The sequence below is a fragment of the Perissodus microlepis genome, chromosome 9 (genome assembly GCF_051167445.1).
Source record: "Perissodus microlepis isolate ML-2025 ecotype Zambia chromosome 9, ASM5116744v1, whole genome shotgun sequence".
NCBI lineage: Eukaryota > Metazoa > Chordata > Actinopteri > Cichliformes > Cichlidae > Perissodus > Perissodus microlepis.
In genome coordinates, this window is record NC_140469.1 from 15397720 (window position 1) to 15424864 (window position 27145).

The following is a 27145-nucleotide window of genomic DNA, read 5'->3' on the forward strand; positions in this document are numbered from 1 at the left end:
GGATTTTTTTTCTCTTTCTTTTTAAAAGTGCAGTTGTGTTATAAAGAGCCAGAATGGCAGACTGTCACTGTTACAAGCAGGTTATGTAAGTATCGTTATACAGTACAGTGCCGGGCAAAAGATGCACTCGTATCGATCCACTTCCAGTCACATGATTCTCTGTCTTTGAATGTGGAGTGTACCCAGCGGATCCACAGGGAATGGGGGGGAGATGGGCTCGTAGAGGATACAGGGAGTGAAATGGATGGAAACGAGAAAGCCGGGGATAGACGTTGATTGAATGAAATCGGAAGTGCAGCACATTTGCTGAGCAAGAGGTTTCTGAAGAGTCTGGAGTGGACAGAAATGAAGGGAGAGTATAATAAAAAGGGCATAGAGAGGACACACCGGCCTCTCCCCTGTGGATTACTGTACAGAAGAGCTATCCCATCAGCCTCTGGGGTGGAGCCAATGACCTCATGCTCGTGATCAGCCAGTCGATAGAGAGCTAGTGCGATGTGGTAGAGTGGAGTGGAGTTCTGTGTCTCTCATTCACAGTTGTCATTTGCCCTTATCTGTGTAAAGTGACCTTCTGTACACACACAGCTCTTTCAGTGTGTCCATGCATATGTGTGTGTGTGTGTGTGTGTTTTTGTTTGAGTGGTGTGGTGTGGTTGTATCAGGCCTGTGAACTGAGATAAGTGACTCTATGTGCCACTGAAGAGTTTACCGAGTCATGATACTTCTCCCATAAATTGTTTTTTTGTTACAGATCAGCAGTTTGGGAACTCAGCAGTTTGTCAGTATATCCACAGAGCAGTCCACCCTGATTACACATCCCTGGCTAAACTGTTACTCTGTAGGCTATCTAATAAAAGCAGAGATGTTAAATTGACCTTACAAAAGCTGCTAAGCACAGAAATTCAATAATTCTTGCATATTAGTTTAATTTGGCTTACTGCCTCTGTAATGCTAAGAATGAGAAATACGAGCAAAAACACAGTGCATTCATAGAGACCTACTTTGTGTGTTATGTTCAATTGCACTGTTTGCTCTGCAGGCTCCAGTAAAAGGTTAACCAACACCTTATATGTACAGATGATATTTTTATGTCTGTTTTTTCCTTCACACTGGTGAGCAAAACATTCAGACTAACTGTTTTCCACATTACAGTTTCACTTCTGACAGGGTGTTTATAGTGTCCATAGTGCTCTCAAATGCAGCTATAGTTTTTCATGAAATTTAATAGACATGAGTCTGAATTTGTATTGGATTTATGGATGACCCAGCTCTGAGATTGCTGGCAGCAGATCTTTGGATGTATATATTTTTTCTTTCCATGGGTGCAGTCGATCATTAGAACCAATAATTTAATGGATACTGTTGGATTCAATTCAATTTTACTTATATAGCGCAAAATCACAACAACAGTTTCCTCAAGGTGCTTTATATTTTAAGGTAATTAATCTACAGTAATACAAATAAAACAGAGAAAACCTCAACGATCGTATGAGCCCTTATGAGCAAACGCTTTGGTGACATTGGGAAGGAAAAACTAATTTTTAACAGGAAGAAACCTCCAGTAGAACCAGGGTCAGGGAGGAGCAGACATCTGTTACTTTCGGTTTGGGTTGAGGGGAGGAAGATGGGACAAGGACACGCTGTGGAGAGTCTGATTAATCTATTGTTATATACAGTAAAAAAGATGGATGTAGCCACCATGACATCACTCATTGCCTCCTTGTATATTTCTCCTGCTGGGAGAACCTTGGATTTGCAGTGCGTTATGGGATGAGTACTTCCTTCAGTAATTATGTCCTCACTCTTGTACCTTTGCTGTTTTCTTGGTCATGATCCATGCAGTGTCCAATGGGATTTTTAGAAGAAGTCTTTTTACAACCACAAGGTCAGTCCCCTGGTGGCCAAGAAATAGACTGCATCTGTATGGTAGTTCATTGGCTCCAATTTTCCTGGAAAGTGTGCCCAGCTTTGATACCATCTGAGATCATTATAACTGTAGTCAGTAATAGTAATAGGACTTGGTATAATATAAAAACTAGCCATAATTACTATCATTGATTCAACATATTTAAAATGTTTCAGGATCATTGTGTATAATACTCCGTGGATTATTTGACTGTGCGTGTTAAACTTGCTTAGTTTGTAAAGAGATGTGAGAGACAGAGATAATTGATTTGTTAAAGGTGCATTATGTAGCATGTCTTACTCCAGTAGTTGCTATTGTTTCGCAATAAACAACCACCAGCTGGTCCGGATTCCAAGTAGCGGTTGGCGATACATCGAATGTACTCGATGTATGGTGAGTTTTTCACGTACGATGGTTAAAATAGCTTTATCGTAACCACTGAGTATAAATTGCCATGGCAGTATTAAGCTGTCTGCACGTTATTCACTGTGAGTTTTTTTCCTCCCACATGCTGCAAATGCATCGTTAACCCCTCCCTTGCTCCCAACGGTAAAAATTTTCTACCTGGCGCCCTGAGCTGAGCATGCGTGTTTATACCACCAGATAGGGAAACACATGGCGCCAGCGGGAGTTTCAGATGAGCGAGGGAATGAGACTTGTTTGGATTTCACATGGATGATGTTGAACAAAACGCGCCAATTTGCAAAACATTTTGTAAATCTATTGCTGCAAAAGGTAGCAGTCGCACAAATTTATTCCACCAGCTGAAAAGGCATCCATTGCAAAATGGAAAAAAAATATTGAATGGTTGATTATACCAGTAGAGTATACCAGTAGTAATTTAGGCAATTTTAGGCCTCCAAAACCAAAATAACATTTGGTTTTGGAGGTTATTTAATCATATCGTGGTATAAATCGTGTATTGTTATATTCCTTCCTTTCCTCATATCGCTCAGCCCTAATTCTAAGTGATGCTACTTTTATTTTTTTGCCCTTTAAACTTCTATAATTTCTGCAGTACGTGGACAGAGTAATCTGCACAACCTTAAGAATCCTGGATGTTACACTTTCTCAATATTTTCTTCTACTTGGAGCCTATCCCAGCTGTCATAGCATGAAACGCAGGATACACCCTGGACAGATCGCCACTCTGTTACAGGTTGGCGATCAACTCATAACCCATTCACACCTACAGCCGATTCAGAATCACCAATTAGGTTCCTAGTTGGAGAAAGACAGCTGCTTTTCTTTTTGAGTTTATCAGTTTAGTTCATCTTTTTTAGGCCTTACATATTCTACCTTTAAGCAAAGGAGTTGAAACTAGAGCATGCTATCTAGAATGACAGACTAAAATCAGTGTACTACATATTTTTGATCAAATACATAGCAGATACAGTAGATATGCATGTGCACAGGTATCCATGTAACATCTCACCCTCTGTCCATGTATATCTCTCTCTCAAACACACACACACACACACACACTTCTGTCTATATGCATTCATACTGGGAGCCTAACTATCGCCCCACAGGAATGCCTCACATACATACTCCAGCTCACATTAACTGCTGGACAAACACATACAGTCAGAGTACATGCAGCGTGTGCTTCTCTGCTAGTGTGTCAGCAGCGAGCACTGCCTAAATAAGGCAAGGCATCAGTTGGCTTATCAGCACCAGCCAGGAATATATACCCGTCCCAACACTGATATAGCAGCCCGCCATCTCACTCACACTATCATTTCTTCCAAATGTGTGTGTGTGCATGTGTGAGAATGCTGTATGTGTGTCCATACCATATAAATGGGATTTCAATTAACACGTGTCTGTTTGGGCATAGAGAGATCAGATAAGACGACCATCATTTGGCTAGAGAACAAAGAAAGCTCAATGTGTGCGGTGCGTTTGTGCCCCGGCCTGTTTGTTTGTCACCTGCTGTGGGATGACCTCAGCCACTCACCACCTGCCCTTTTTGTAGTGAGTTATAGATCATCCGGTGTTTCAACAAGTGAACAAAATAATCCCAACAGTCAGTACATCATGTAAGATTTCATCTTGGCTGTCCCTCAATGCTGCTTCAAATAGTCGCAGTGGTAAAGTTAGGTTGCTTCTTTTTTTTTCCCCCTGTGTCTGCATTCGCATACATTTAATGGGGTACCGGTGCCACCCAGCTTCACACGCCTTTTAAAAAGCAAGTCAAATTTGGCTCTTTACGAAGTGACGGCGTGTACAGTAGCAAAAAGGCACGCGGGTATACAGCAGTAACTGTAAGCATGTGAGGGGCTGCCAGCGATCCGAATCACGGGTCAGAGTAAAGCGAGCAGGATCATACATTATATTTATCCCACATTAAACCTCTCCCTCTCTTTTATTTATGGCAGTGCGATGGTGTGACGTAACACTGCGTTTTTGTTTGGTTTTTTTGCTGACAGAATCAATGCTCGTGCACTCACACATATAAAATAACCTGCCACGTGTGCCTCAGGTTATCTGCATCGTTATCATTAATGACCAGAGTCATTTCCCAGCTAGGGCTATTAAAGCTCTATAAATAATGTCGCTGAGGCAACGGCACATATATCATGACTTAGTTGAGCAAGTTTCACATGACCCACGGACCAAATCAAATTATACTGTGTAATGCAATATTTGTCTGTACTTCAACACATTACCAATATATTAAGTCACAGTAAGCGCTTCTGAAAGATGCCGGTGGATGAAAAGCATGCGAGCAGTTGAAGCAGGGGCTGAGTTTTTGTTGGCCGGACAACGTGGTTGAAATCATTATCACAGTATTAGTAAGGATATTAATATAGTGGACAATAGAGCGCTCCAGCAATTTCATTTATCAAAGTCAGTTTACTCACTTACTCAAGCTGTAAAAAAAACAGCTGTTTGATGTCTTACGTGGCTCAGAGAGCTGAAAAACAATCCTGTGGATGTCATTGGGGTTGTGTTGAAGTGGAGTTTGAAAGTTGTGGGTATAAGAAAGAAAAGGAAAAAAGTCAAGAGTGAGAGTTGAAAGCTTCTTCTCTCTCTCTCTCTCTACTTCCTTCTTAATATTTTTCCTCCCTGGTGGGAAACAGTAGGAAGGCGAGAAAGAACGATTTTTGGCACAAAATCAGTCCGCAGCCTCCAAGAACAGGAGTTTGTACCGTTTCCTGGCACCGTGAAGATACATCTTAACAAGAGTAGGAGGAATATGTGTAAATTAGGACTGGGATAGACTAAATTTGCTGACTTACTGTAAGAAAGCTTTGTTCCACACAGAGCAGAGGCTTGTGTTTTTGCAGGATTGGGGTGTTGGGCTGTGTCCACAGCAGTGGCGATAGGATTGGGTTTCACCTACATGCCAGAAGTGTGTGACTGTGTCTTGTAATCTCTTGGAGAATGGCACATATTTCTGCAGCTTCTGGAGGAAGACTGAGATGAGTCAGCCAGGCAAAGAGGCAGTAGAAGGGAGTCATGTGGAGGCCGTGGCTGTTAGAGGTTAACTCATGTAGCTGTTCACCTGCGGTCATTAAATATTTAAAAGTACTCCCTGTACAGCTTATTTTTCCCATTCCTCTATTTCCTGTTTAGCTGCTCCTTAATTTAGTTTGTGATGAATGTCCTAGAATACTACATTTGCTTGGTTATTAACCAGCAGATAGATGGACTGCTTCTTCATTGTGGTGCATCATCTTGTCTAATTAATAGTGTATGTAATAGAAGTTAATGAGGGTTGGAATCCGTGGAGTAGGTCAGGTTTTGTATTACACACACAGAGAGAAGCAGTGTTTCTGAAAAGTGAGCAACTAAGACTTCAGAGAATGGCGCACTGTGTGTGCGCGTTAATTTAAATAAGCTTTTCTGGGAAATATGTAAATGGGATCGTATGTAAAATCAGCATCAGTCAGCTGTGGTTTATAATTCTTTGCTAGATTTCAGGAAGGCATCCTGGAGAACTGCTGATTGAGTGTAAATTAATGTTCGTGCAACTGAGTTTAATGCACTGATTTACGGGTTAACATCACCAGCAGGGAATAAACTTAACAGCACCTCAAAATAGTATCCACAGCATGTGGACTGTGACAGTCTCTCCAGTGCATTAATAGACTTTTACTCCGAAAGTTCAATGCTTTTGCCATATTTAGCCTTGCAGTATGTACGATACAGACAGTTCTGACTGTCTCTATTGGATTTTACAGTCAGTGATATAAATCCCTGCACATACAATATTTCTTTTACTTATTACATTAGAACACAAAACCAACAACAAAATGCAACGTTGAAAACCAGCACAAAGATACTTAAAGTGATCCTACTTTAGAAATGTGTACAGGCTACAATGCTACAGGGCTGACTGCTCATCCCTGCCTTGGTTACGAGTTGGAGATCAGGCTGTGGCTGCTGGGCTGGTGTCGGCATGCTTTCAGCTTTGTCATCACTCTGGGTTCTTCGCTAGGTTTGTGTTAGCACGCTGTCTGTGCAGATGCTTGCAAACAGCCAAAGTTTTGTTAGCAACGTAACAGCTGTTTCCGCCTTTGATGCACTTTACCATCATGTTCTAGTTTCTTTTTGTTTGGTTGTTTTTTTGTGCAATAAAAATAAAAGTAATGTCTATATCCCGGCTCCTGAAAAGTTGTAGTAGTTTTCCTCCTCTGCACTTAAAGTGAAATCAGCTGATTGTACTTTAAGAGCTCTGGAAGAAAAAGGGATGCTTGATGATTTTTTTTTTTTACTCTATCAGCCCGAGGTGCAGGTACCTGAAGAATGATTGTAACACAAGCAATTACATACTTTGATTACTAATTTTAGTATAACACATCACATTACCGTGTTGCTGAAAAATGTAATGTGATTACAAAACACGTCACTTTGGATCACCTTAAACCGAACCCTGAGTACGAGTGCAGCCACTGATATTCTTAACGGCTTATCCATCAAGGTCGTGTGGATGTTGGAGCCTATCCCAGCTGTGATAGAGTGAGAGGCAGGGGTACAAAAGGAACGGCTGTCATCCTATTACAGGTCCATTCTGGTCATTTTCTTCAACATTTGTATGGATTTTAAAATGACATTAAAATACATGAATCCAAAGTAAGATTTTCAAATGGGTTCAGTTGGCAATCTAGTTTCATCTTTAAGGAGCTGGAACTAGAAAACAAAAGAATCAAACATCATTTATCAAAACTGCAAGTAATTCATCAGTAGTTTGCATTAAATTCTAATTTCTGGAAACTCAACTCATTAAGTAACAAGTCAAAGTAATTTACATTACGTTAAAATCCTTAAAATTCAGTCCCCAATTACGTGGGTATGGCTGATATGTTTACATGCCAGACACATTTTCACATGTATTTATATTTACCCTAAAGTCACATAAAAAACAGGAATAAATGCTTTTAATGATAAAGAATGGCAGCAACAAACATTTAACAATAATTGCAAATGTCTGTTTATCTGTGGCACCAAGAACACTACATCTGTCATTTAAGTTTGTCTGAAGCAAATCTCAAAATCTCTAAAAGCATCTTTTTATTTTTGTACCTACAGCTAACACAGCCATGGGTCTTTAAACTCTGGATACTGATGTGCCCCACTAAATCTGTTCAGCCACTCTGATTGGCTAGCTAGGCTGCTTTCACTCCAGCTGTTCACGGATTGGATTATAGAATTATCACTTCTATTGCTGAATAAGAGTGTTGCTTTTCCACACAGCATCTCTTCCTGAAGCATGCATCCACTGTTGTAATCACATGTAGACATGATGCTGTGTGTGTGGCCATACCCATGATGCATTTCTTTTAGTAGAAGGGAGTCTATAAGGACATTTCATCTGTTTCATCTCACTCTGGGAGATGTCAACAAGTTAAAAATAAGTAGATACTGGGTATTTCATTTACTTGCAAATGTATGACGCATGTGTATTCCCTATATTAAATGACTATTAAATGATAAGATGATTTAAATTCTGTTAACTTCAATTCAATTCCGTTTTTATATATACCTCCAAATCACAACAGTTGCCTCGAGGTGCTGTATATTGTAAAGTACAAACTGCAATACAAAGAAAACAAAGAACACCCCAACAATCATGTGACCTCTATGAGCAAGCGCTTTGGCGACAGTGGGAAGGAAAAACTCCCTTTTGACAGGAAGACACTTTCAGCAGAAGCAGTCTCGGGGAGGGGTGGCCATCTGCCAAGACCAGTTGGGAAACATTTAACAGGATTTTCACAGAACAGCGTTGCAAGGGTGGGGTTATCGGGGCATGTTTGTAAGACTGCTCCTTATGAGATGAATCATATCAAATCAATCTAAACTATGGCTCCAAATCCCATTCAAGAAGTCAAAGATCTTTAATTTCAGCTGCAAGGAGAATAGTACATTTTGCCCTTGAAGGTAGCAGATTTAAATACTTCCTGTAGGATGACATGCTGTGTGAATTATGTGAATTAGTAGAAGCGGAGAATGAATCACATTTTTTTCTGTACCGTCAATATGATGATTTCAGGTCTACATTTAATGAAATGTCACTGATAATGACAGAAGTGGTTGTTTAATCATTGAGATGTTTACAACTTAGCCGCCTACTTTTTCTAATCTGGGAAAAGACAGCAGCATTATCTGTTTACTACCTGGAAGTTATGGTGCTGTTCTGATATCGGTCTGGATAATTGCTACTAGTGTCCTGTGAGCTTCTTTTCATACACTGGGCATACTATTTCATGTGTGGCACGTTGATAAAATCGAATCAGTCAGCCACGTCTGTTTTAATGCACTCAATTAGATGATTTAACTGATGCAGAGATTGACACTTGCAACATTAGCTGTTGTAGTTGCTGTTAATGAGACAAGATTGCTGCAATAGGAGACTTTATGTGTCATTATCAGGGTTGGAGTTTTTTTTGCACAGGTCTTCCGGCTAGTTCATGAAACAGCCAGAACATGCAGATTGCGTGAACCTTACATCACAATTTATTTAGCAGTGGGCAGATGTAACCTAATGCTAATGCTCTGCTTGGCTTTGCACTGAAAAGGAAATTGATGGGTGTGTGTGTGTGTGTGTGTGTGTGTGTGTGTGTGTGTGTGTGTGTGTGTGTGTGTGTGTGTGTGTGTGTGTGTGTGTGTGCAGACAGTGGGGTGAATAGTTGCAAGAGATTGGAGGAAAGAGAGAACAGACCATAATTAAAACTATTCCTTAAGCTCAAGTGGTTGCCAGGCAATGTGACCTTTACTCGTGCAGGTTCAGCTTCGGATGTTGAGCGTCGTAGTTAAATTAGACACACCGTGGAGCAGTTGTTTGTTTGTGGGGAGGGGGGTGCTTTGTTTTTTTGTCAGCTATGTTACAAAGCTATGCATTATGCGAGTCAGTTTAAGTGCTTTTATTTCTATAGAGTTTAAAAATAGCTGTGTTGTGTCTGTTTGCACGTGCATAAACGCGTTCCCATACATTAGGCTGTGTGCTCGTTCATTTGCAGATTCATTAATACAGACCAGATGCCTGGTTGGACAGCTCGCTCAAGTGTCTCTGGTGGTTACCATGGTTACTGCCTCACCGCCGTCATCGTCATGTCAGTCATTTGATGATTTTCTTATAAATTAGCCGAGTGAAGAAGCGCCGTTAGTTTAACACAGTCATCCTCCAAGGCTTGTGCAACACGCCTGTTTCCAGTTGGAGATTTACCGTGGACTCCTATCAGCCATGTTTGCTTTAATGCAATAATGCAAGAGCAGTTTATAGTTGCCCTTTCTTTACACTTATTCCCAATTGACCTCATTAGGGCACATCTCATTAATTGGCCTTTAAGTTTTTCTTGCAGATATAATCTGTGTTTATATGTGAGAGAGGGAGAGAGAGTAAACCGGAGTTAACGCAGTCATTTGCATGGGAGGTTGCTCGTTTTATTTAAGGTGCAGGTCAAAAGCTATTGCATGTATATGTTTGAATGTGTATATGATTGATGTGTATGCGTGCATAATGTTCGTATAATCGCCATGGCTTGATTTGCATGGGAGCCTTGTATGTGTGTTTACAATGTCAGTGTTGGAGCAGCTTGAATTCATGTTAAGCAACAGGAAAAACTATTCTTATCAGTTCTTATCAGTACTGATTATTCTGTAAAGGTTAATAAATATAGAATACTTTCCTTATTTTATCTGATATTATTTTAATGTGAATTTTAATGTTCAATGCACATTTGTTCTCCTTATATCTAATACAGCAACACAATTTAAATGTCAGCACTAATTCTTATACCAGAATCGTCTTTGTCCTAAATTTAAAATTGTTACACCTACTCTGTGGGAACATAGAAGGTATGTCAACTTTATTTGGTGTCTACTGTTAATTAAGGCAATTGCCTAATCAGCCACTCACATGCCAGCAAAAGTGAACATCAGAATGGGGAAAGAAGGTGATTTAAATGACTTTAAACATGGCATTGCATTTCAGAAGATGTCGATCTACTGGGAGTTTTCACACAATCCATCTCTAGAGTTTACAGAGAATGGTCTGAAAAAGACAAGATATGCAGTGAGCGTCAGTTCTCTGGGTGAAAAATGGCTTGTTGGTGTCAAAAGTCAGAGTAAAATAGCCAGACTGCTGACAGGCAGCATCTCTGAACAAACAACACTTGAAGCAGTTGGGTTACAGCAGCAGAAGAGCACACTTCTGTAAACTAAGAACAAGAAACTGAAGCTTTGATTCACACAGGCACACTGCGATTGGAAAGAAGATGACTGGAAAATCGCTGCTGATGAGTCTCGATTTTTTTTCTGCGACATTTAGAGGGTAGGGTCAGAATTTGGAATAGAAAGCATGGATTCAACTCACTCTTTATCAATGGCTCAGGCTGGTGCTGGTGGCGGTGTGGTATTGTGTGGGATATTTTCATGGCACACTTTGGGCCTTTTAGTACGCACCATGTCACCAAGCCCCAATCACCATTGGATCACCTTTGGATTGAATGTGAAAATACCTCAAACTTTTAAATATATCCATTGCTAACTTTTTCTAAGGATTGTATGTCATTCTTATATACAGGTTAGCTTGTGAGATATTTAATAACCACTTTGTCTTTTTACTGGAATTTGTTTTAAATTTGATGTCCCAGTATTTATTAGTAACTCATATTATTAGTTCCCGATCTCTTATATGAGTTACTTGTCACTTTATATGTATATAATATGTATAAAATAAATATTTGGGAACACATAGGTGAACTGAGTGAATCTGAATTGACATATTTGTCAAAAGTCTTTTTTTCATCATCAAGCCTCTCATATTTTCATTGCTTATATTTGCTTTTGCTCAACTGGAAAAGCAAATATAAGCGGTTTCTCTGCTGCGAATTCTTTAGCCAACATCACTCCCTCCCCCTCTGTGTCATTAGCTGTATCAGCTGTGGCCATGTTTCACCAACAGTGTTGACACAGAGCTGAGGTCTGAATCCCCGCCACTGCCCTTCACCAAAACCAGAGGGATCATCTCGGTAAGAGATTCTGTGTCACTCTCTCAACACGCCCAAGGATTCATAACGGCACGAAGAGCGTATCAGGCCTTCAACATATCAGAGGTCCAAACATGTACCGCAGATCAGTGCCGTGTTGAGAAGAACACAATAAAATCCTGATAGATTCACATACCTGCATGTTACGCCCGTTACCCGATGAGGGTTAGGCGAGGTGGAGGGTTCACTTTATAGCTCTTGAGTAGAAAATACCAGTGGGAGATTAGGTCTGTTTGTAATCCACAGCCAAAAATGTTGGCAGAGTTTGGGGATTTTCCTGTTTAATCAAAACTGATTCTACTCATTCTTCTTCCCAGAAATGAAGTCTGTTTGGGAACAGCTTCTCAGTTTGTCTCTACCTGTTAGTTCAACCTCTATGAAAAATACAAAATCTGAGGGGGAGGAAAAAATGATGTCATGATGGCAGAAATCAGAAATTGGCAAATAGTACAGAATCATTGCTATTTTTTCCACACATATTTAACCCCGTGATTACTCGATTACTTTATTTTACATACTCCTCTTATTGTACGCATAGTCAACAGGTGTTAAACATTGGTTGCCTAAACACTGTCACATGCTACCTACATATCACACCAACGGGAGCTGCTCTATCATGGAAACCCATGTGATGAAGCTCCAGGCACACAGTTTTTTTCGCTGATGTTAATTCCAGAGGAGGTTTGAGCCTCTGCAGTCACCGAGTCTTTGCCTCAGCAACCTCGTTGACGTGTATGGATAGGTCTGTGCATACTGTGGCATATCAGGGAGAACAAAGCTTTCAGTCTGACAGTGAAATAAAAACAAAGATTTCTTTATTTGTCCTTAAAAAAGAGTAACAGTACAAAAAAAAAGGCAATACAAAACAGAAGAAAGGACTGAGCACAGAGCCCATCCCCTCCAAACATCAGTACAATACATGTTATCGGTCGGACATGAGCGTGCATAAATATTTCCATTATACAGCAACACAGCTCTCTCTTCAGCATAATGTTAGCTTATCTCATAATAACAGCCACTCCATCTTTCCCTTTGAACCTCATTTGCAAAAGCTATTGTGTCCCCCACTGCTGCAGCCCCTGGTAATATGAGCCAAGGCCTCAGTCCGAGAATAATTCCTGAATAATTTCAGAGTCGGTTTTAGCTAACCGCTAATGGTGTTAGTCATGCTTGAGTAATCCTGAATTAGCACCAGCCAGGAATTCAATAGCAGCCTTGCATGGATATATGTGCGGGGCAAGCTAAGTGCTAATTTGTGCAGACTGTCTGTGCTGCTGCTTTGGAGCGGGGATTGTTTGGCCAAGATATAGGACAGCAGTTTCTGTTAATTTATTATATCCTTTCATGCACTGATTTGTGCACTCAGAGCAGACAAATGGAACATGACCCTTGCTTTGTAGTAGCAATAGTTTGCTCTTGGTTGTGGGCAAATAAAGAGAGTGATGGAGTTTAAAGGATAGCTGTTGTCTATCACAGACAAGGTAAAGACTCATCTAATATCTTGTACTAGTAAGCATTCCAGTTAAGCTATCAAGCTTGGATTGAGGGGGAAGGGGAATAGGTCAGTGTGGTAAAGAGCAGAAAAATGACAGAAAATAAAAACAGGATGGGTGCAGAGGGGACCGAAAGGCAATAGAGGGGTTCAAAACTATGCCAGCATATGTGAAAGAGATTTCTCAAATAGGCCATAGCCTAGGGAGTGATGGACTGAAGCCTCACTATTGGGAATTTGCACACACACACACACAACAGACGCGTACACACATAATACTGTATTCAGCACGCGACCGAGGCATAACAGCCCTTATAGCGTGATGCACCGTGCTGCCTGTGGCCTGAGGACTGAAATTTAACCCTACAGTAAAATTAGAGGGGCTGAGATGCATACCTCAGCAGTTCTAAATGCCGAAGAGTCTTTAAAGGGGCAGCCTCTCGCCCCCTCTTTCTTTCTCTTGCTCCCACTTTTCTCCTTTGGCTCAGTTATTCTCTCCTTCCCCCCCTTCTTTTTCTCCCCCATGTTTCAAATACACATAGACAGAAAGACCATCCGCCACACTCGCTGCCAAACTGACTCAACTGTTTTCACACTCTTCATTTGTCACATTAATGAAACAGCCAGCCGCAAGGCTTTATCAATATCATCTCGCAGATGACGCTCCAGAAGGAGTCACTTCAAGGTTTTGCACCCTTTTAAGGCTTTGTCCAAATGTCTACAAACTGCCAAGTGTGTCTGTGCGTGACAGCCTGCGCGTGTGCAAGCAGGCTCCCCAGCATCCCCGCACAGGTCTGTCTGCACAACCCAAAAGCTAGACGTGAACAGGTGTTGCTTTGTATTCATGGGCAGACTGTCTTACAAGTCGCCGCTCCAAAAACTTTCTCCAAGGTCACTCCTGAGTTTGCGTTTGTTTGTTGTTTACCCAGGTTTTTTTTTTTTTCATTTCCTCTACCATGGCAAAGACAGTGCATTTCATTTCATAATGTGTGAAGAGTTTGTTTTCATGCATACTTTGGCTCTCTGTTGGAAGGATTTGCATGCCACTAACTGGCTGGGGTGATGCATGCAGTACAGAGAGCTATCATCTGCTCGGTGAAGCATTTTGCTGTCTTTCTGCTCAGATTTTTATGGCTGCAATTCTCACAGCTCATTACCTCATCGGGAGCTCCTATTGGGGAAAACCCTCTAATATAACTACAGGGTGATCTAGATTTTTCCCTCAGAAGCAGGAAGATGAATGAATCTGCAAAAAGTCACATGTAAAAAGTGAACAACAGTGAACTGTCCATGTGTACAGTTGCTATATGTCAGGCAAAAAAAAGAACCATGCATTTCATCTCCGTCTTCTACATGCCCATGTTTTCTCACCTTCCATTTCACTCTCCTCTTGTCCCAGTGCTCTATCACACCTCTACTCCCATCATTCTCCGCCTGTCACCTCCCACCACCAGATATCCTGTCTGGGAACAGTCTGCATCACTTCCTCTGTCTGGCCATGAATTAATGCCCACTCCTCTGTGAAGATCCTTAGGACATGCCATGGGCATGCTGTATACATTCGAGGCACATTCATGCTTCCATTCACATAGCAGGATATTTCACACATTGCAGAAATAGAAGCCTCGGTGTCCTTCTGATAGCATGTGCGGCGAGCAGTATGCATGTCAGTGGTGTGATGTAACTGGAATGCTTTATTGTCAATTTTTAGCTGCCTTAGCTTTCCTAAGGAAGACAATGAATGCTACAGTGTGCCTGGTATGAGCCACACCAGTGAAATTCCTGTAGCGCAGCAAGAACCGAGGCATTATGAGTTATACTGTTAAAGATTCTTGAATCCGAATTTTTATCTGCAGCTGGTCAAACATACCCTCAGCATGTCCTTTGTCTGTTTGCTTATTTCTTGGTTCCTCATGAATTTTAATATCTTAATGTTCCTGTCCTCTGAAACAGGACAGCCCCAGAGTCCAAGGACAGAAATAGAGACATCTGTCCGGATGGGGTCACTCTAACAGCAAGACGGTGGGAGGGAGGGGAGGAGTAGGGATGCAGAGGGATGATGGCATGAGCCAATAGACGGATGAAGCAGGATCGGGGAAAAAAACAAAACAGGAGCATTGATTGAAAGAGAGAACACAGGACAGTGCGAGATAGATGGAGAGGAAGAGGGATGAGTGGGGTTAAGCAGGGCAGCGGGCACAGCTGTCAATTCTTAAAGTGATACTTGAACTTGTCTCATATCACTTGAGCATTTTTTTGTCACTGTCATTTTTATATTTAAGCGAGTAATCAACTTTAATTGATGATCTTTATGTGTTTGTTTGGTGTCTTTATTTTTAAATAACCACAGTGGTAGAAGAGAGAGAGACATCTTCGTTCCCTGGCACAGAGATAATGCCTATAGCCATGGTTTGCGTGTTTTCACATGTGGACACGCACAATATCTCTCAGCTGAGTTTTTTTTAAGGCTTTGTTAAGCTGGTCACCCTTGGCCTCTCTCTGCTTCATCACAGCACATTTCCTTAATACCCCTATATTAATCTCAAAACATGTTACTCTTCTGTCTCTTGATTTTTTTTATGTTATTTTATGTATAGATCTGAAAAAGGTTTAAATACAAGGTTCTTTGATGATTGATGACAGAGCAGCAGGTTACGCTGGCACTGCCCACCAGTGTGCCCGTTATATGTCTGTGTTGTTACTGTGGACATGGTGGAGAGCAGCTCTTCATTGTTTCCATTTTTCTAACACTTAGTTTTGTTTATGCATTCACAGAACAGCCCATGCTAGGACAAAAAGTGAGGCTGCAGACCAGGCCGCGATCTCTGCGGTGCATGAATCTGAAATTGCCAGGGCGGTTGCCCGGGAGCTCTCACCCAACTTCTACCAGCCAGGTAATCTTACTTGTGTCCTTGTTATGCTTCATGTTCCCATCACAGGCTTTTAGAGTGTGTTAATTATCAAAAATTGTAGTCTCTCTTACTATTTTATGGTCGGAATACAAAACAGACTGCAGGTGTGCTAAACCAGCACTGAATCTGCAGTTAAAGCAAAGACTGTCGCAGGAGCCCGAATGTGATTCACACCCATCGGTGGGACATTGAAAAAAATCAAGCTGATCTAAAATCCAACAACTAATTTGTCCATGAAAACACATTTTTGCGACTGGGTAATGGGTAAGGGGTTGGGTACTGTGTGTGAATGATGGTATTTGCATAGTTTTAGGGTTGTTTACACTGACTGTGTGTGAGTCAGTAATGAGCTTGTTCTGGGTGCACAAAAGAGCAGGGACTGGAGTTCTGGGTCTGTAATCGAAGACTAGAGGTACTGAAGATGATTTGTAGCACCACAATGGAGGACTGTGTTTGTGCTTAGACAAAGCACAGTCGGCTACTGTTTTCTGGCCGAAAGCTTTGTCTTAGCCCTCAAAGGCCTGCAGTAACAGCTCAGATATGCCTGCTAAAATTTGCAGTGATAAACTCTGACCAAAAAAAAGTGTGAATGTAAAACATTTCTGTTCTTTTTTTTTGCATTACATAAACTCGTCCTTTGGTGGAGTGTAGAAATGGCTTATGGGTGGTTGTGAGTTAAATCAATAAAGGTCTTTTGTTCCTAATACCGGACAGGAATATCTTCTATCTACGTGACGCATGACCAGCTAACCCTTTCACACTATACACTAGTTCACAGTTGAGACGTCAATTCAACTCTTTATGTAATTTACAAGATAAGCTGAGCTTTAGGGTCATATCCTACTGTATTAATAGTCATAGAGCGAGGTGTGTTTTTGCTAAAAACCTTGTGGTGCAGGTGGGCTCCAGGTAAAACACTGAATCCCTGAGAGGTGCTATTGCACACCTTTTTATTTTTGTTTTGTTTATTTATATTTACAGTGTAAGACCTATACTATGCTTTCCTCTTCCACTTGGTGTAATATATTTACGCCTATGAGCTAGTGACCTTGGGTGTTTGCCAAAAGCCACCGCAAAATAGAGGGTGAGAAATAGATTGACAATGGGACCCATTCAAGCATGTCCCTTCACTAAGCCGCAGAAATGGCCAGCCAGGGAGCTAGAGACATCGGGAGACTTGTTTGTGTTGTGGAAAACAGTGGTCATGCTTGGCAGGCTGGGTGATCTCCGGGTTCACAAGTCTGTGCGGAGAGTGTCCTTGCCTTATAAGTCAGATCATGAATGAGAGAGTGGCCGATGTCATAATAATGTGCAGTGCAGGGCGACATCTGAGCCGCAGCATTTAAACGTTCAAGTTACGTAAGCGTGTCTGGTAAACCCAGCTGACAGCCAGAGGGGCACCTGCAAAGAGTCAAATCGTGTATTAATTTATATCTTGTTTATGAACAAGCTGGTTTCTGTAGAGTCTAGCTCAGATTTTCTAGGATTGTTGCTGGTTTGTGCTCTGCCCTTTTGCTAATTAGGTCATGTTCGAGTGTAAATAGCTACCCCTATTTGCAGCTTTTTTGTAAGGCGACTACAGCAGTTGTTGCTCTCAATTATGGAAAAAGTTATTTAGAATATTTTTTCTGTTATAACCTTGTTTGTCATGATGTTACAGTGAGGCAAAGATGTTCAAACTCAAATCCTCTAGGGTAGCAACAACGGGCCCAAGCCCGCTGTTGTTCATAACTGGCATTTTGTACTCATAGGAGATTATCACCAAGATTAGGAGTGTGTACTTCAAAAGCAATGTGAGGGTCATAGGGAACGGGACCCTGACCTTTATGATTGATTCACACACAGCACCCTGGAGAGGCAGTAGAGAGGGTTAGCTGGGCGTGGCCTGTGGCGTGACGTTAATTGGGCTATATTTGGTGCCGATGTGTGCTCACTGGTGTCTAATGGAGACATAGCTGAAATCCTTATGCACTGAGACGAGCTCAGTCCCACACTCGCCCCCTCCATTGGGCCGAGGCAGAGCAGCTGTTCCTTCCTTCAATGGGTCGTGGGGGGGGTTGCTGGAGGGTGAGAGGACCAGCAGGGGGTCCTGCTCTGCCCTGTTTGACCCGGTCAAGGTGCACTTGGACCTGGCGGAACCATAAAAGCCTCGACCTGTCAAGGCTGAAAATCAGACGTGGGCAGGTGCTGCTGTTTATTCATAGCAGCAGGTGTGCAGTAAGTTTTACCGCAGTAGCTCATGTGAAGTTTAAAGTAAATCAGAACCTTCTTTTGACTTTCAGGGATACAGGATATAAATTACCTTACGTGACTGACCAGATTTCAAAAACTACTTATGTGTCCCACTTTTTTGAAATGGTCGTAATCAAAAAGTAGAATAAGGCAGACAGGCAGAGACAAAACATTGCATTACGGTGGTGATATATTACTGTCAGTCCCTCCTGTCAGCGTGTGTGCATGTGAGGCCTTCAAGGTTCTTCTTTGCATGTGGGCTTTTGCAAACAAAGCGCAGTCAGGCAGTGATCACATTCACCCATTAGCAAATGACAGTAGGGAAATCTTTTATTTACATAATTTCAAATGCATACAGATGGGTAACAAATCAAAAGGGAAAAAAAACCTAAAGCATATTAGCAATGTGTTGAGCCTCTCTGGAAACCTACTGAAGGGATTGAACATGATTCGTCTAAAATATATAGAGAGAGTAAAGAGGCTAATATGTGGTGACTGTAAAAACCATAGCATAAAATATTCATCCCTTTTTTATACTCATAAAAGCATTCAGTGACCCCCTTAATGCCCTGTGAATGGGGTTACTGTAATCCTAGAAAAGACCACTTTCTTTATCGGATAGGTGATCACGGAGAAATGCCTTGTATTGATTTGCAGTGATCCTTCCCTCTAAGTGGGGACAAGTGGATCCAAGCCTTGCCATCAAAATCCCCTCACAGCGTGTCCTCATAGTGCGGGGTCAAGGGTTCAGCTTTTTCTTTAGTTTGTCACTAATTTCTGCATGTGTCTGCGTAGGCTATGTAACCGTAGTGAATGTAATCTGGCCAAACAATAACAGCTCCCTCTGCCCATCTGCCAGTGTGAGTAGGAGGAAGAAAGAGAAAATCTCAAAAGCTGCAAATGGAGTTATGTATCTTAAATCTAACCGAGCAAGCTGAGATCCCAGCACATAGAACAGACTAATACATGTGCAACGCATGTATAACGCAGTATGTCCATGTAAGAATACATTAAACAAAAGCAAATGAGTCGTCAAAGCAGATAAACCAGGAATTTTCATTTAACTACCGTGTGGAAAAATAAAGCTAGGTGGCAAAGTTTGCTATGTGGAAGTGTGCATTTCCATGTAGACCTGCCATCATTTATCCAAAAACTCTTGACTCCTATGAGCCTTAAGCTGAGGTGTACTCAGATGCACAATGGCAGCAGATGTGTAATCGCATATACTGTACTCCACCCCCCCCCACCCCCCACCCCCCGCCTCCCCCCATTATGCATAGATATTGATGCCCACACTTACCCCGGCCCCAGGCTTTTCCCCTTGCTACCGCTGTTCATCTCATATTAAGGACAGGGGTGGTTAGGTCTTAAGCAGCCAATCTGTTGTGTTTTGTGTGTGTGTGATCTTGTGCGTGTGGGTGCCAGAGAGAGGGAAAGAGCGTGTGTTTTGCTAAGAGTGCAGTGGAGCAGAAAATGTGCTGTGGATTAACATAAACTGAACTGGCATCCTGCAGCTTAAACAAAAGCTCGCATTCAAATAAACCTCAAAGATACAACAATCGTGTGAGAAGAAAGTAAAGTGTTTGAGTTATTGAAAATAAATAAGTTGAGGATACAAAAAAAATCTCCCTAATGCTGAAACTTGCATTTTTATCTGTGTTTGTATCTCAAGTATTTTTGTTTTGGTCATGGCTGGGTATCATGGCCTATTTTAATGACCCTCTTTGAGAAGGCTGCAGACTCAGCCCAGTTGATCAATGTTCGCAACGGAAAGAAACACCACAGCCATTTGGGTAACCAGTACATGTTCCAGCTGACCTGGCAGGATTCCTTGGAAGAGCAGCTCTAATAAATCTTCACTAACTTGTCAAGAGGATGTAGACTTCCTGAAATATCTACAAAACAATCATAAATATATCCTGTATATTCACAAGTCTTATTTTGAAACAGGAAAAGCATGATCGGCATAGTTTGGAATTGAGCATGGCTGCAGAAGTGTAGATTTTCCTGACGCCCAGTGTTGTGGTCCTCTATCTGTTTGAGGCTGTGGTGTTGGGGAGAGGGGAGTGTTTAAGTGCCAAGAACCATTCAGAAAATGCCTGGAACCTCTTGAAGGAATCCGTCCCCATCCATAGTGAAATTGCCTGGATCCGCCCACGAGGCCCTAACTCTTATTGAGCTATGGTGTGAAATTAAGCTCAGCAGATATATTAAGCCCCACAGATGTTCAAATGTCCCCATGTCTGTTTGTAGTGGGTCTTATTGGTTGTGGTGGCTATGAAACAAATTAGGCTGCCACGCAGCTGAAAAGTACTTTGGGCTTAAGAGTACTGAGGCATGAAAGATTCCCCAGTAAGGCCGATTACACTCATATGAGACTGGATAGACTTGTTACCTTCTGGATTTGCGTAATTGTTCCAAGAACTGATGAGTGGCAAATTAATGTTAACTCTTTGAGACTAAATCGTACTGTGCAAGCTTAATTGGTGTCAGGCATGTATGAGACAAGACTGATCTCTGAGATCAACCATTTTCCAGCTCAGTGAGTCTGTGCTGAACGAGTCAACGTGCAGATAGAGCATAACAGCCAAATATATATATTTTTTTTTTCTCTATAACTCCTTTATTTATTTCTATCATATGGAATGCAGAGAATCATTTTCTGCTCATACCGCCTGATATACTTCAAACAAAGCAACATTATCCCTCCTCTTAGTCACTCTGACACCATCTAATTCAGGCGAAGGGGAGAAAAACAGGCGAACAAAGAGCTTAATGTCTCTAATAAATGTTAATTCAGCAGGAGAACAGAAGGGACAGATAAGGTGTCACTTTACCCACATGCGAAATTACATTTACATTCAGCTTTATTGTCTGCACGTTAAAAAGGATATTAGAGGAGATTTTAACATCTACATAGTTGAAAGAGAAGTTTTCATTTAGTCTCGAAGTCCGTGAGCGTCCACTAACCCAGGCAGTCCAAAAGCTCTTTCTGTAGTAAAAGGAATGATCTTCCTCGCATCAAAGCGTGTCAGTGCTGTACCTCGGGGTCACCTCTCATTATCTGCGTGGCCATATTGGATGCTAAGAACTGAAAAGACTTTCCAGGAAAGCGACATACTGATAAAAGAGAATGACTGATGATGAAGATGAGCATGCAGGGGAGGCTTTCTTTGTGAAATGTTGTTTGTGACCTTGCATTAATCAGTCCATTTCTTTCTGTCTCCCCGTGACCCTCTTTTCTAGGCTTTGCGGAGTTATTGAATTTCAATATAATGTTGATGAATATTTTATTTGAAAGTTTAACTGCGCTTGAGGGTAGATGTGGTTTAAATTTCATCTGTGTGTTGAAAGCAAACAGTATGTCACGTTAATGCGTTTTAGCCGTCTCCCCTCTTCAGGTCCCGACTATGTAAAACAGCAGTTAAAGGAGCCAGTGGAGATTAAAGAGGTCCCTGTTGAAAAGAAGGACAGCTCTCCGAGAGATTCTCCCCACTTTTACCGAAAAGGCACAACGCCTCCCCACTCTCCTGCGACCAGCCCTGCAACCACACCGCCCCCCTCACCTCAATCCAGCAAGAAGAAAGGACAGCTCACCAACAACAGCACCAGCCGCAAAACCAGCAAAGAAGAAAAACCTTCCCGCAAGATTAGCAAAGAAGAGAAACTAAGTCAGAAGACCAGCAAGGATGAGCGGTCTAGTAGGAAGCTGAGTAAAGAAGAACGGCAGCCCGTCACCGATGGGCCCAAAGCTTCTCAGGCCCAAATCGAGGCTCCACCTAAACCCACTAAAGTTCAGCAACCCACTCCAGCATCTGTGCCCCCTTCACAGCCTCCTGCAATTCCAGTCAATGGCCAGCTCCACACTGAATATCACAGTTACTACATCAAGGCCCCTACAAGGGTCCCTCCACCCCCAGAACCTGAGGATCCAGAAGAAGAGCCTAGTGCCCTGGCTTTGGCACGTATGCCCCCACAACCCCCTAGATCTTTTAGTACACCCACTCCTAAGCCAGCATCTATACGGGAGAGCAAGAGCGACCAGAAACTCAGGAAGCAGGATTCCCTAAAGCCAAAGAGCCTCGCAGACACAAAGAAAGCAAGCATGGAAATTGCAGAAAGCACGGAAGAAACAGTAAGTGACAGGATGGGAAAGTGTGCTTTAAAGCAAAGGTTTTGGAAAAATATCTGACTTAAACACGCATTTGTGCTTTTTTGCTGAAAGTTGTGTTGTAAATGAGAAGCTACACCCAGTGGATTAGCTTAGTTTAGCACAAAGGTGGGACACAAACACATATCTCATTAACCAATTTTCTGTCTAAAGCAGGTTTAAATATCAGACTCATTCTAGGTAGCTTCTGCAGTAGTTGTCTGATGACTAATTCCAGTTGAAAGTATGAAATAATGACTGATTACCCAAACTTTTAATCTTGTATTGTACTAAGCTAGTACTATAAATCTGAACTGCAACAACTCTTTGAAAGATAAAGGTAGCGTGATACCCTCAATACCACTTTATTCTTTATATTTTATTGATTCACATTCATGTTTTGACTTTGAAACATGGCCTGTATATAAAAGATGGATGTCTGCAAACGCGAAAGAGGATGAACTTTTGGAACTTGGAAACTGCAATATGACAGTTTTTCTTCCCACATGACTTGATGACTTTATGACTTGAATAAACATTTACCTAGGAGTTGATGAGCTCAATTGCTAGTTTAAAGTCTTATTTAATACAGCATGACGTTCATTTAATACTTGTGTAAATCATTTAAAATAAAATAGATGCTAAATCAGGATGTGCTTTAGGGTAGACTTTCCTGGATTTTTTTTTTTAACTTTTTCATTTATGTCACTTGTGACATTTGGTTTGAAAAGTCTTAAATGTCCACAACGCTAGACTCTAGGCTCAGTGAATCAGTGGGTGGTGTCATGGTGGCTACGCCATCTTTTATATACAGGGATCCTAACACGTTACACGTTGAGGTCTCATTACAGTACAGATCATTTGATTCCCTACTGTACGATTTTTATATATTTTGTCATTTTTTTGCAGGGTCCTAACTCAATCCTTGTTGCTATGGTAATGCTGTTGAATATTGGCCTCGCAATTATATTTGTCCATTTTCTGACATGATGATGCTGTGTCTCAGGTAAGCTCATTTACTGTATTGTTTCATCCCATATTTGCTCTCCAACAGAAATCAATGATCACAGCATGAATTAATGTCTCGTCTCCTTGATGCGCCTCAGCGTGCATCTGAAATGTGACAGGGCTCAATTAAATCCAGAAAGTTACAAACAAACTGTCTTATGTTCCAGCGGAACCATGGCAACTGGTACAGTTGCATCGTCGGCCTTGAAACATGAAAACGCCGCCAGTGAAACACGGGGATGGCCAAAGGAATCAGCATGAAACCGAAGAGAATCGAGAGGAAGGCAACGATAACACCAACCTGACACTGGCCTTGTTAAGGGCCAGCCCCGTGAATTAGCACTCCTTTGGCTTCTCTAAAAGCTAAAGTGAAATGTTGTGTCTAGTGCGATAAAGAAAATGTTTAAAAATTGCAACCAAACACACGCAATCTAAAAAAAAAAAAATACATAAAATGAAAAAAAAAAAAAAAGAAGACGTAATTGAAACCCACACATGTGCTGATCCAAGCACAGGTCTCTGTAGCCCACTTCCACTGCCTTGGCAGCGATAGCAGTGGGCTGACGGACTGTGCTGGAAGAGTGTGGAGATGCACTTTTAGATGACGGGAGCAAACAGCTGCCTTTCTATTTTGCCATCTGACGTTTTGATGGGGAGATGTGAGCCCGGCTCGAGGGTTGGGGGAAGGGGTTGAAGAGGGGGACGGTCGCAGCAGGAGTGCGCTTTGGGTGTTTGGAGAGTTTTCTGGGGTTCTAGCCACTCTTGCAAGAGGAAAGTGGGCATGGCCGCTGCCAGCAGTCAGTGCTAGCACGGTCACTAGCCAGTCTTACTCTGTTAACCCAAACATCACTGCACCTTTCTCAAGCTCCGTCCTTTGTGATCCAGGATACACTGCTTTGAAACACTCCCCGTGCATGGTACAGTTTTGAACACTTTGTTTTTCTTTCTTTTTTGTTCTAACGTAGTTTTTTGTTCATAGATGTTCTATCAATGTTGGTTACCTGCCGTCATTTGCTTGTAGAAATCTGTTCTCTTCTCGGAACTAATAAATACATTTTGCTTTCCCTTTGTTCATTTCCAACAATTGAGCTGTAATTTGACGTTACACAACCACGTAACTGAAAGTGCAATATGTTTATACTTTCAAAAGATTAGAGTATGGCCATTATGAACATCCTTTTTTATTTCCATTTATTTTGTGAGACTCGCATCTTTTTAATAGGCTGGTTTTGAGAGAAGTGGTAACTGACAGCAGTCATTATGATTAGGAAAGCAGTACTTTAGAAGCTCGCTCACTCTGAGGGTAACAAATGTCTTATTTATGAAATCGGAAGGAAAATTATTTCATTGTACACGCGTAGACCATTTAGCTTGGATTTCGTCACTATTCTTTGCTTTCACTATACTGATAAGATGCAAAAACGCAGCTCGCGCAGCTGCTTGTGTAAGCCCAGAAATGCTTGCTTGCTTATGAGACTGGATCGAGACAGTTTTGTGGACAGTTTATTCAGGTCAAGGCCATGGGGAATGTGGCTGCAGGGAGAAGAGAGATGCCTTCAAAAGTCTTTAACAGTACTACTGTTTACCTCAAAAATGATGAGGAAGCGGGGGGGAGGGAAAGAAATGCCATCCTTGTCTTAACTTTGTTGTATGTGGGAAATACTCTGACTGTTGTCATCACCTGAACCATGCTTTTAACTTGCCTCATCGTAGCTGCTTGTAGTCTTTGTTGCAGGTATGGCATGAGTTTCTTTGATTTTCAAAGTGGTTATTTATATACGGCGGACATTTACTGTCACCTGTACCAAGATTAATTATTTATTCATTGTATAGCTGATGTGTTTGTGAACACTGGTCATCACAGAAAGGGCTTTAAAATGTCTAGATTTTCTTTAATGCAGTCCTTTTTTTTCTTGGTAGGTCAACTTTACTATAATGTCTCTTATGAAACTAGTTGAGCGCTCATCCTCCACTAAGGCCAGCAGCCTGTTTCACAGTTTTAAAGGAAGTGATCCAACCTGCACCAAAAATTCAATAAATTCTTCCTTTGCCCATAGTCCACCTCTCCACCACGTTTCATGAAAATTGGCCTCAGTAGTTATTGCATAACGTTGCTGGCAAACACACAAATGGTATCCATCACATCCTTCTGCCTTGGTGGAGGAATGAGTAGCACGTTACTTTTCGAGAACACTTCAACCAGTTTGATGTTTGCAAACCGTCCACAGAACTACTGAAAAACTAACTACTGACATTTATTTAAAGAAAACTATGGTGTAGACAAATAAAGGTTAAGGCTGGAGTTTCAGAGGGTTTACCTGAACAGTCTGTTTATGGGATATTTTTTGAATTGCAACATTGCATGTTAGAGACATTTATATAGATTATTATATACTATTTATAAGGATTTTTACAGAGCACAATCCAGAATCTGGTATGAGTTGGTATTTTTCTAACAATTTGCACACCTATTTTGACAATGAATATAACTTGTTTGTAATTGGTAATGTAATGCACATATGATAATGTTTGACAGTGGAAAAAAAAATCTTTATTTCTAATTGGATGTACTGTATGTACCATTGGGGATGTGGAAAGCAGATGTATTTGTTTGAGTATTTTAGGAAATAACAAGAAACTGTGGGAGACTTTTGATATCGCAAGGTTCATATTACCCCACTGATTTGTGCAAAGTCTTTGGAGATGAAGTTATGTGTATAACAATAAAGATGTTATGCCTTGTTAAACAACATTATGCTTTCTTCTTGTATTTTGATCCTCGTTTACCATTCAGTTCACCTTTCAGGTATCATGGTATACACTCAGTGCTATCCCTAAACTGGGATAGCACCATCTCCAGGGTTCACAGAGAATGGTCCAAAAACGAGAAAATATCAACTTCAGATCAGAGAAGAATGGCTAGTAACTAAAAAAAAAAGCTGTAATTACAATCAAAGCATCTTTAAATGTGCCACATGTCAAGCCGTGAAGTAGATGGGCTACAGCAGCAGAAGACCACAGGAAACTAAGGGTAAGATTCGCAGGGGATCACCAAAACTGTACAGTAGAAGATTGAAAAAATGTTGCCTGGTCTGATGAGCTTCGATTTCTGCTGTGACATTCAAATGGTAGGGTCAAAACAACATGGAAGCATAGATTCATCCTGCCTCGTATTTACGGTTCAGCCTGGTGGTAATGTAATGGTATGAAGGATATTTTCTTGAAACACTTTGGGCCTCTCAGTAACAACTGAGCATCATTTACACGCTACAACCTGCCTCAGTATTGCTCCTGACCATGTCTACTTTTATGACCACAGTGTACCCATCTTCTGAAAGCTGCTTCAAGCAGGATAACACCCGACAAAGCTCAGATCATCTCAAACTTTCGTGAACATGACAGTGAGCTCGCTGTGCTCAAATGGCCTCCACTAGTCACCAGATCTCAATCCACATTTGAGCACCTTTCAGATGTGATGGAACAGGAGACGGCCATCGTGCATGTGCAGCTGACCAATCAGCAGCAACTGTGTGATGCAAGCATGTCAATATGGACCGGAATCTCTGAGGAATGTTTCCAGCACCTTGTTGAATCTATGCCATGGAGAATTAAGGTGGTTAAGAAGGCAAAACAGGATCAAACCTGATACCAAATGAAATGGCTGGTGAGTATATTATAGAGGACAGCATACATGCAACACAAGTAATTCCAAATAAAATCAACAGATAGATTTCATTGGAAGGATACAAGGATTTCTACTTGTCTTGTAAAAATGTTTTAAATTCTAGTCTCATGTTCACTCCTACCTATCTCCATGCAACAGTGACCTCTTGTTGACCTTCTGATAATGAGATCCAGGGGGAAAAACACCAGGCACGAAATCAAAGTATCTTAGTCAGGGTCTCACATTAGCTGTTCAGAAGCACGCAGGTGCCCCAGTTTGTCTCG

The 27145-nt window shown here is 41.5% G+C and overlaps 1 protein-coding gene across 1 annotated transcript in view; it reads left to right on the top strand.

Annotated features, from left to right (window-relative positions):
• Positions 1-25949, top strand: part of jph1a (junctophilin 1a) — a 32739-nt gene extending 6790 nt beyond the window's left edge. Inside the window, exons 4-7 of the mRNA XM_084939194.1 lie at positions 15671-15789; positions 21441-22174; positions 23099-23195; positions 23365-25949. Coding sequence (XP_084795320.1) covers positions 15671-15789; positions 21441-22174; positions 23099-23179 — 934 coding nt within the window. The 3' untranslated portion in view covers positions 23180-23195; positions 23365-25949. The remainder of the gene's footprint in view (positions 1-15670; positions 15790-21440; positions 22175-23098; positions 23196-23364) is intronic.
• Positions 25950-27145: the final 1196 nt, after the last annotated feature.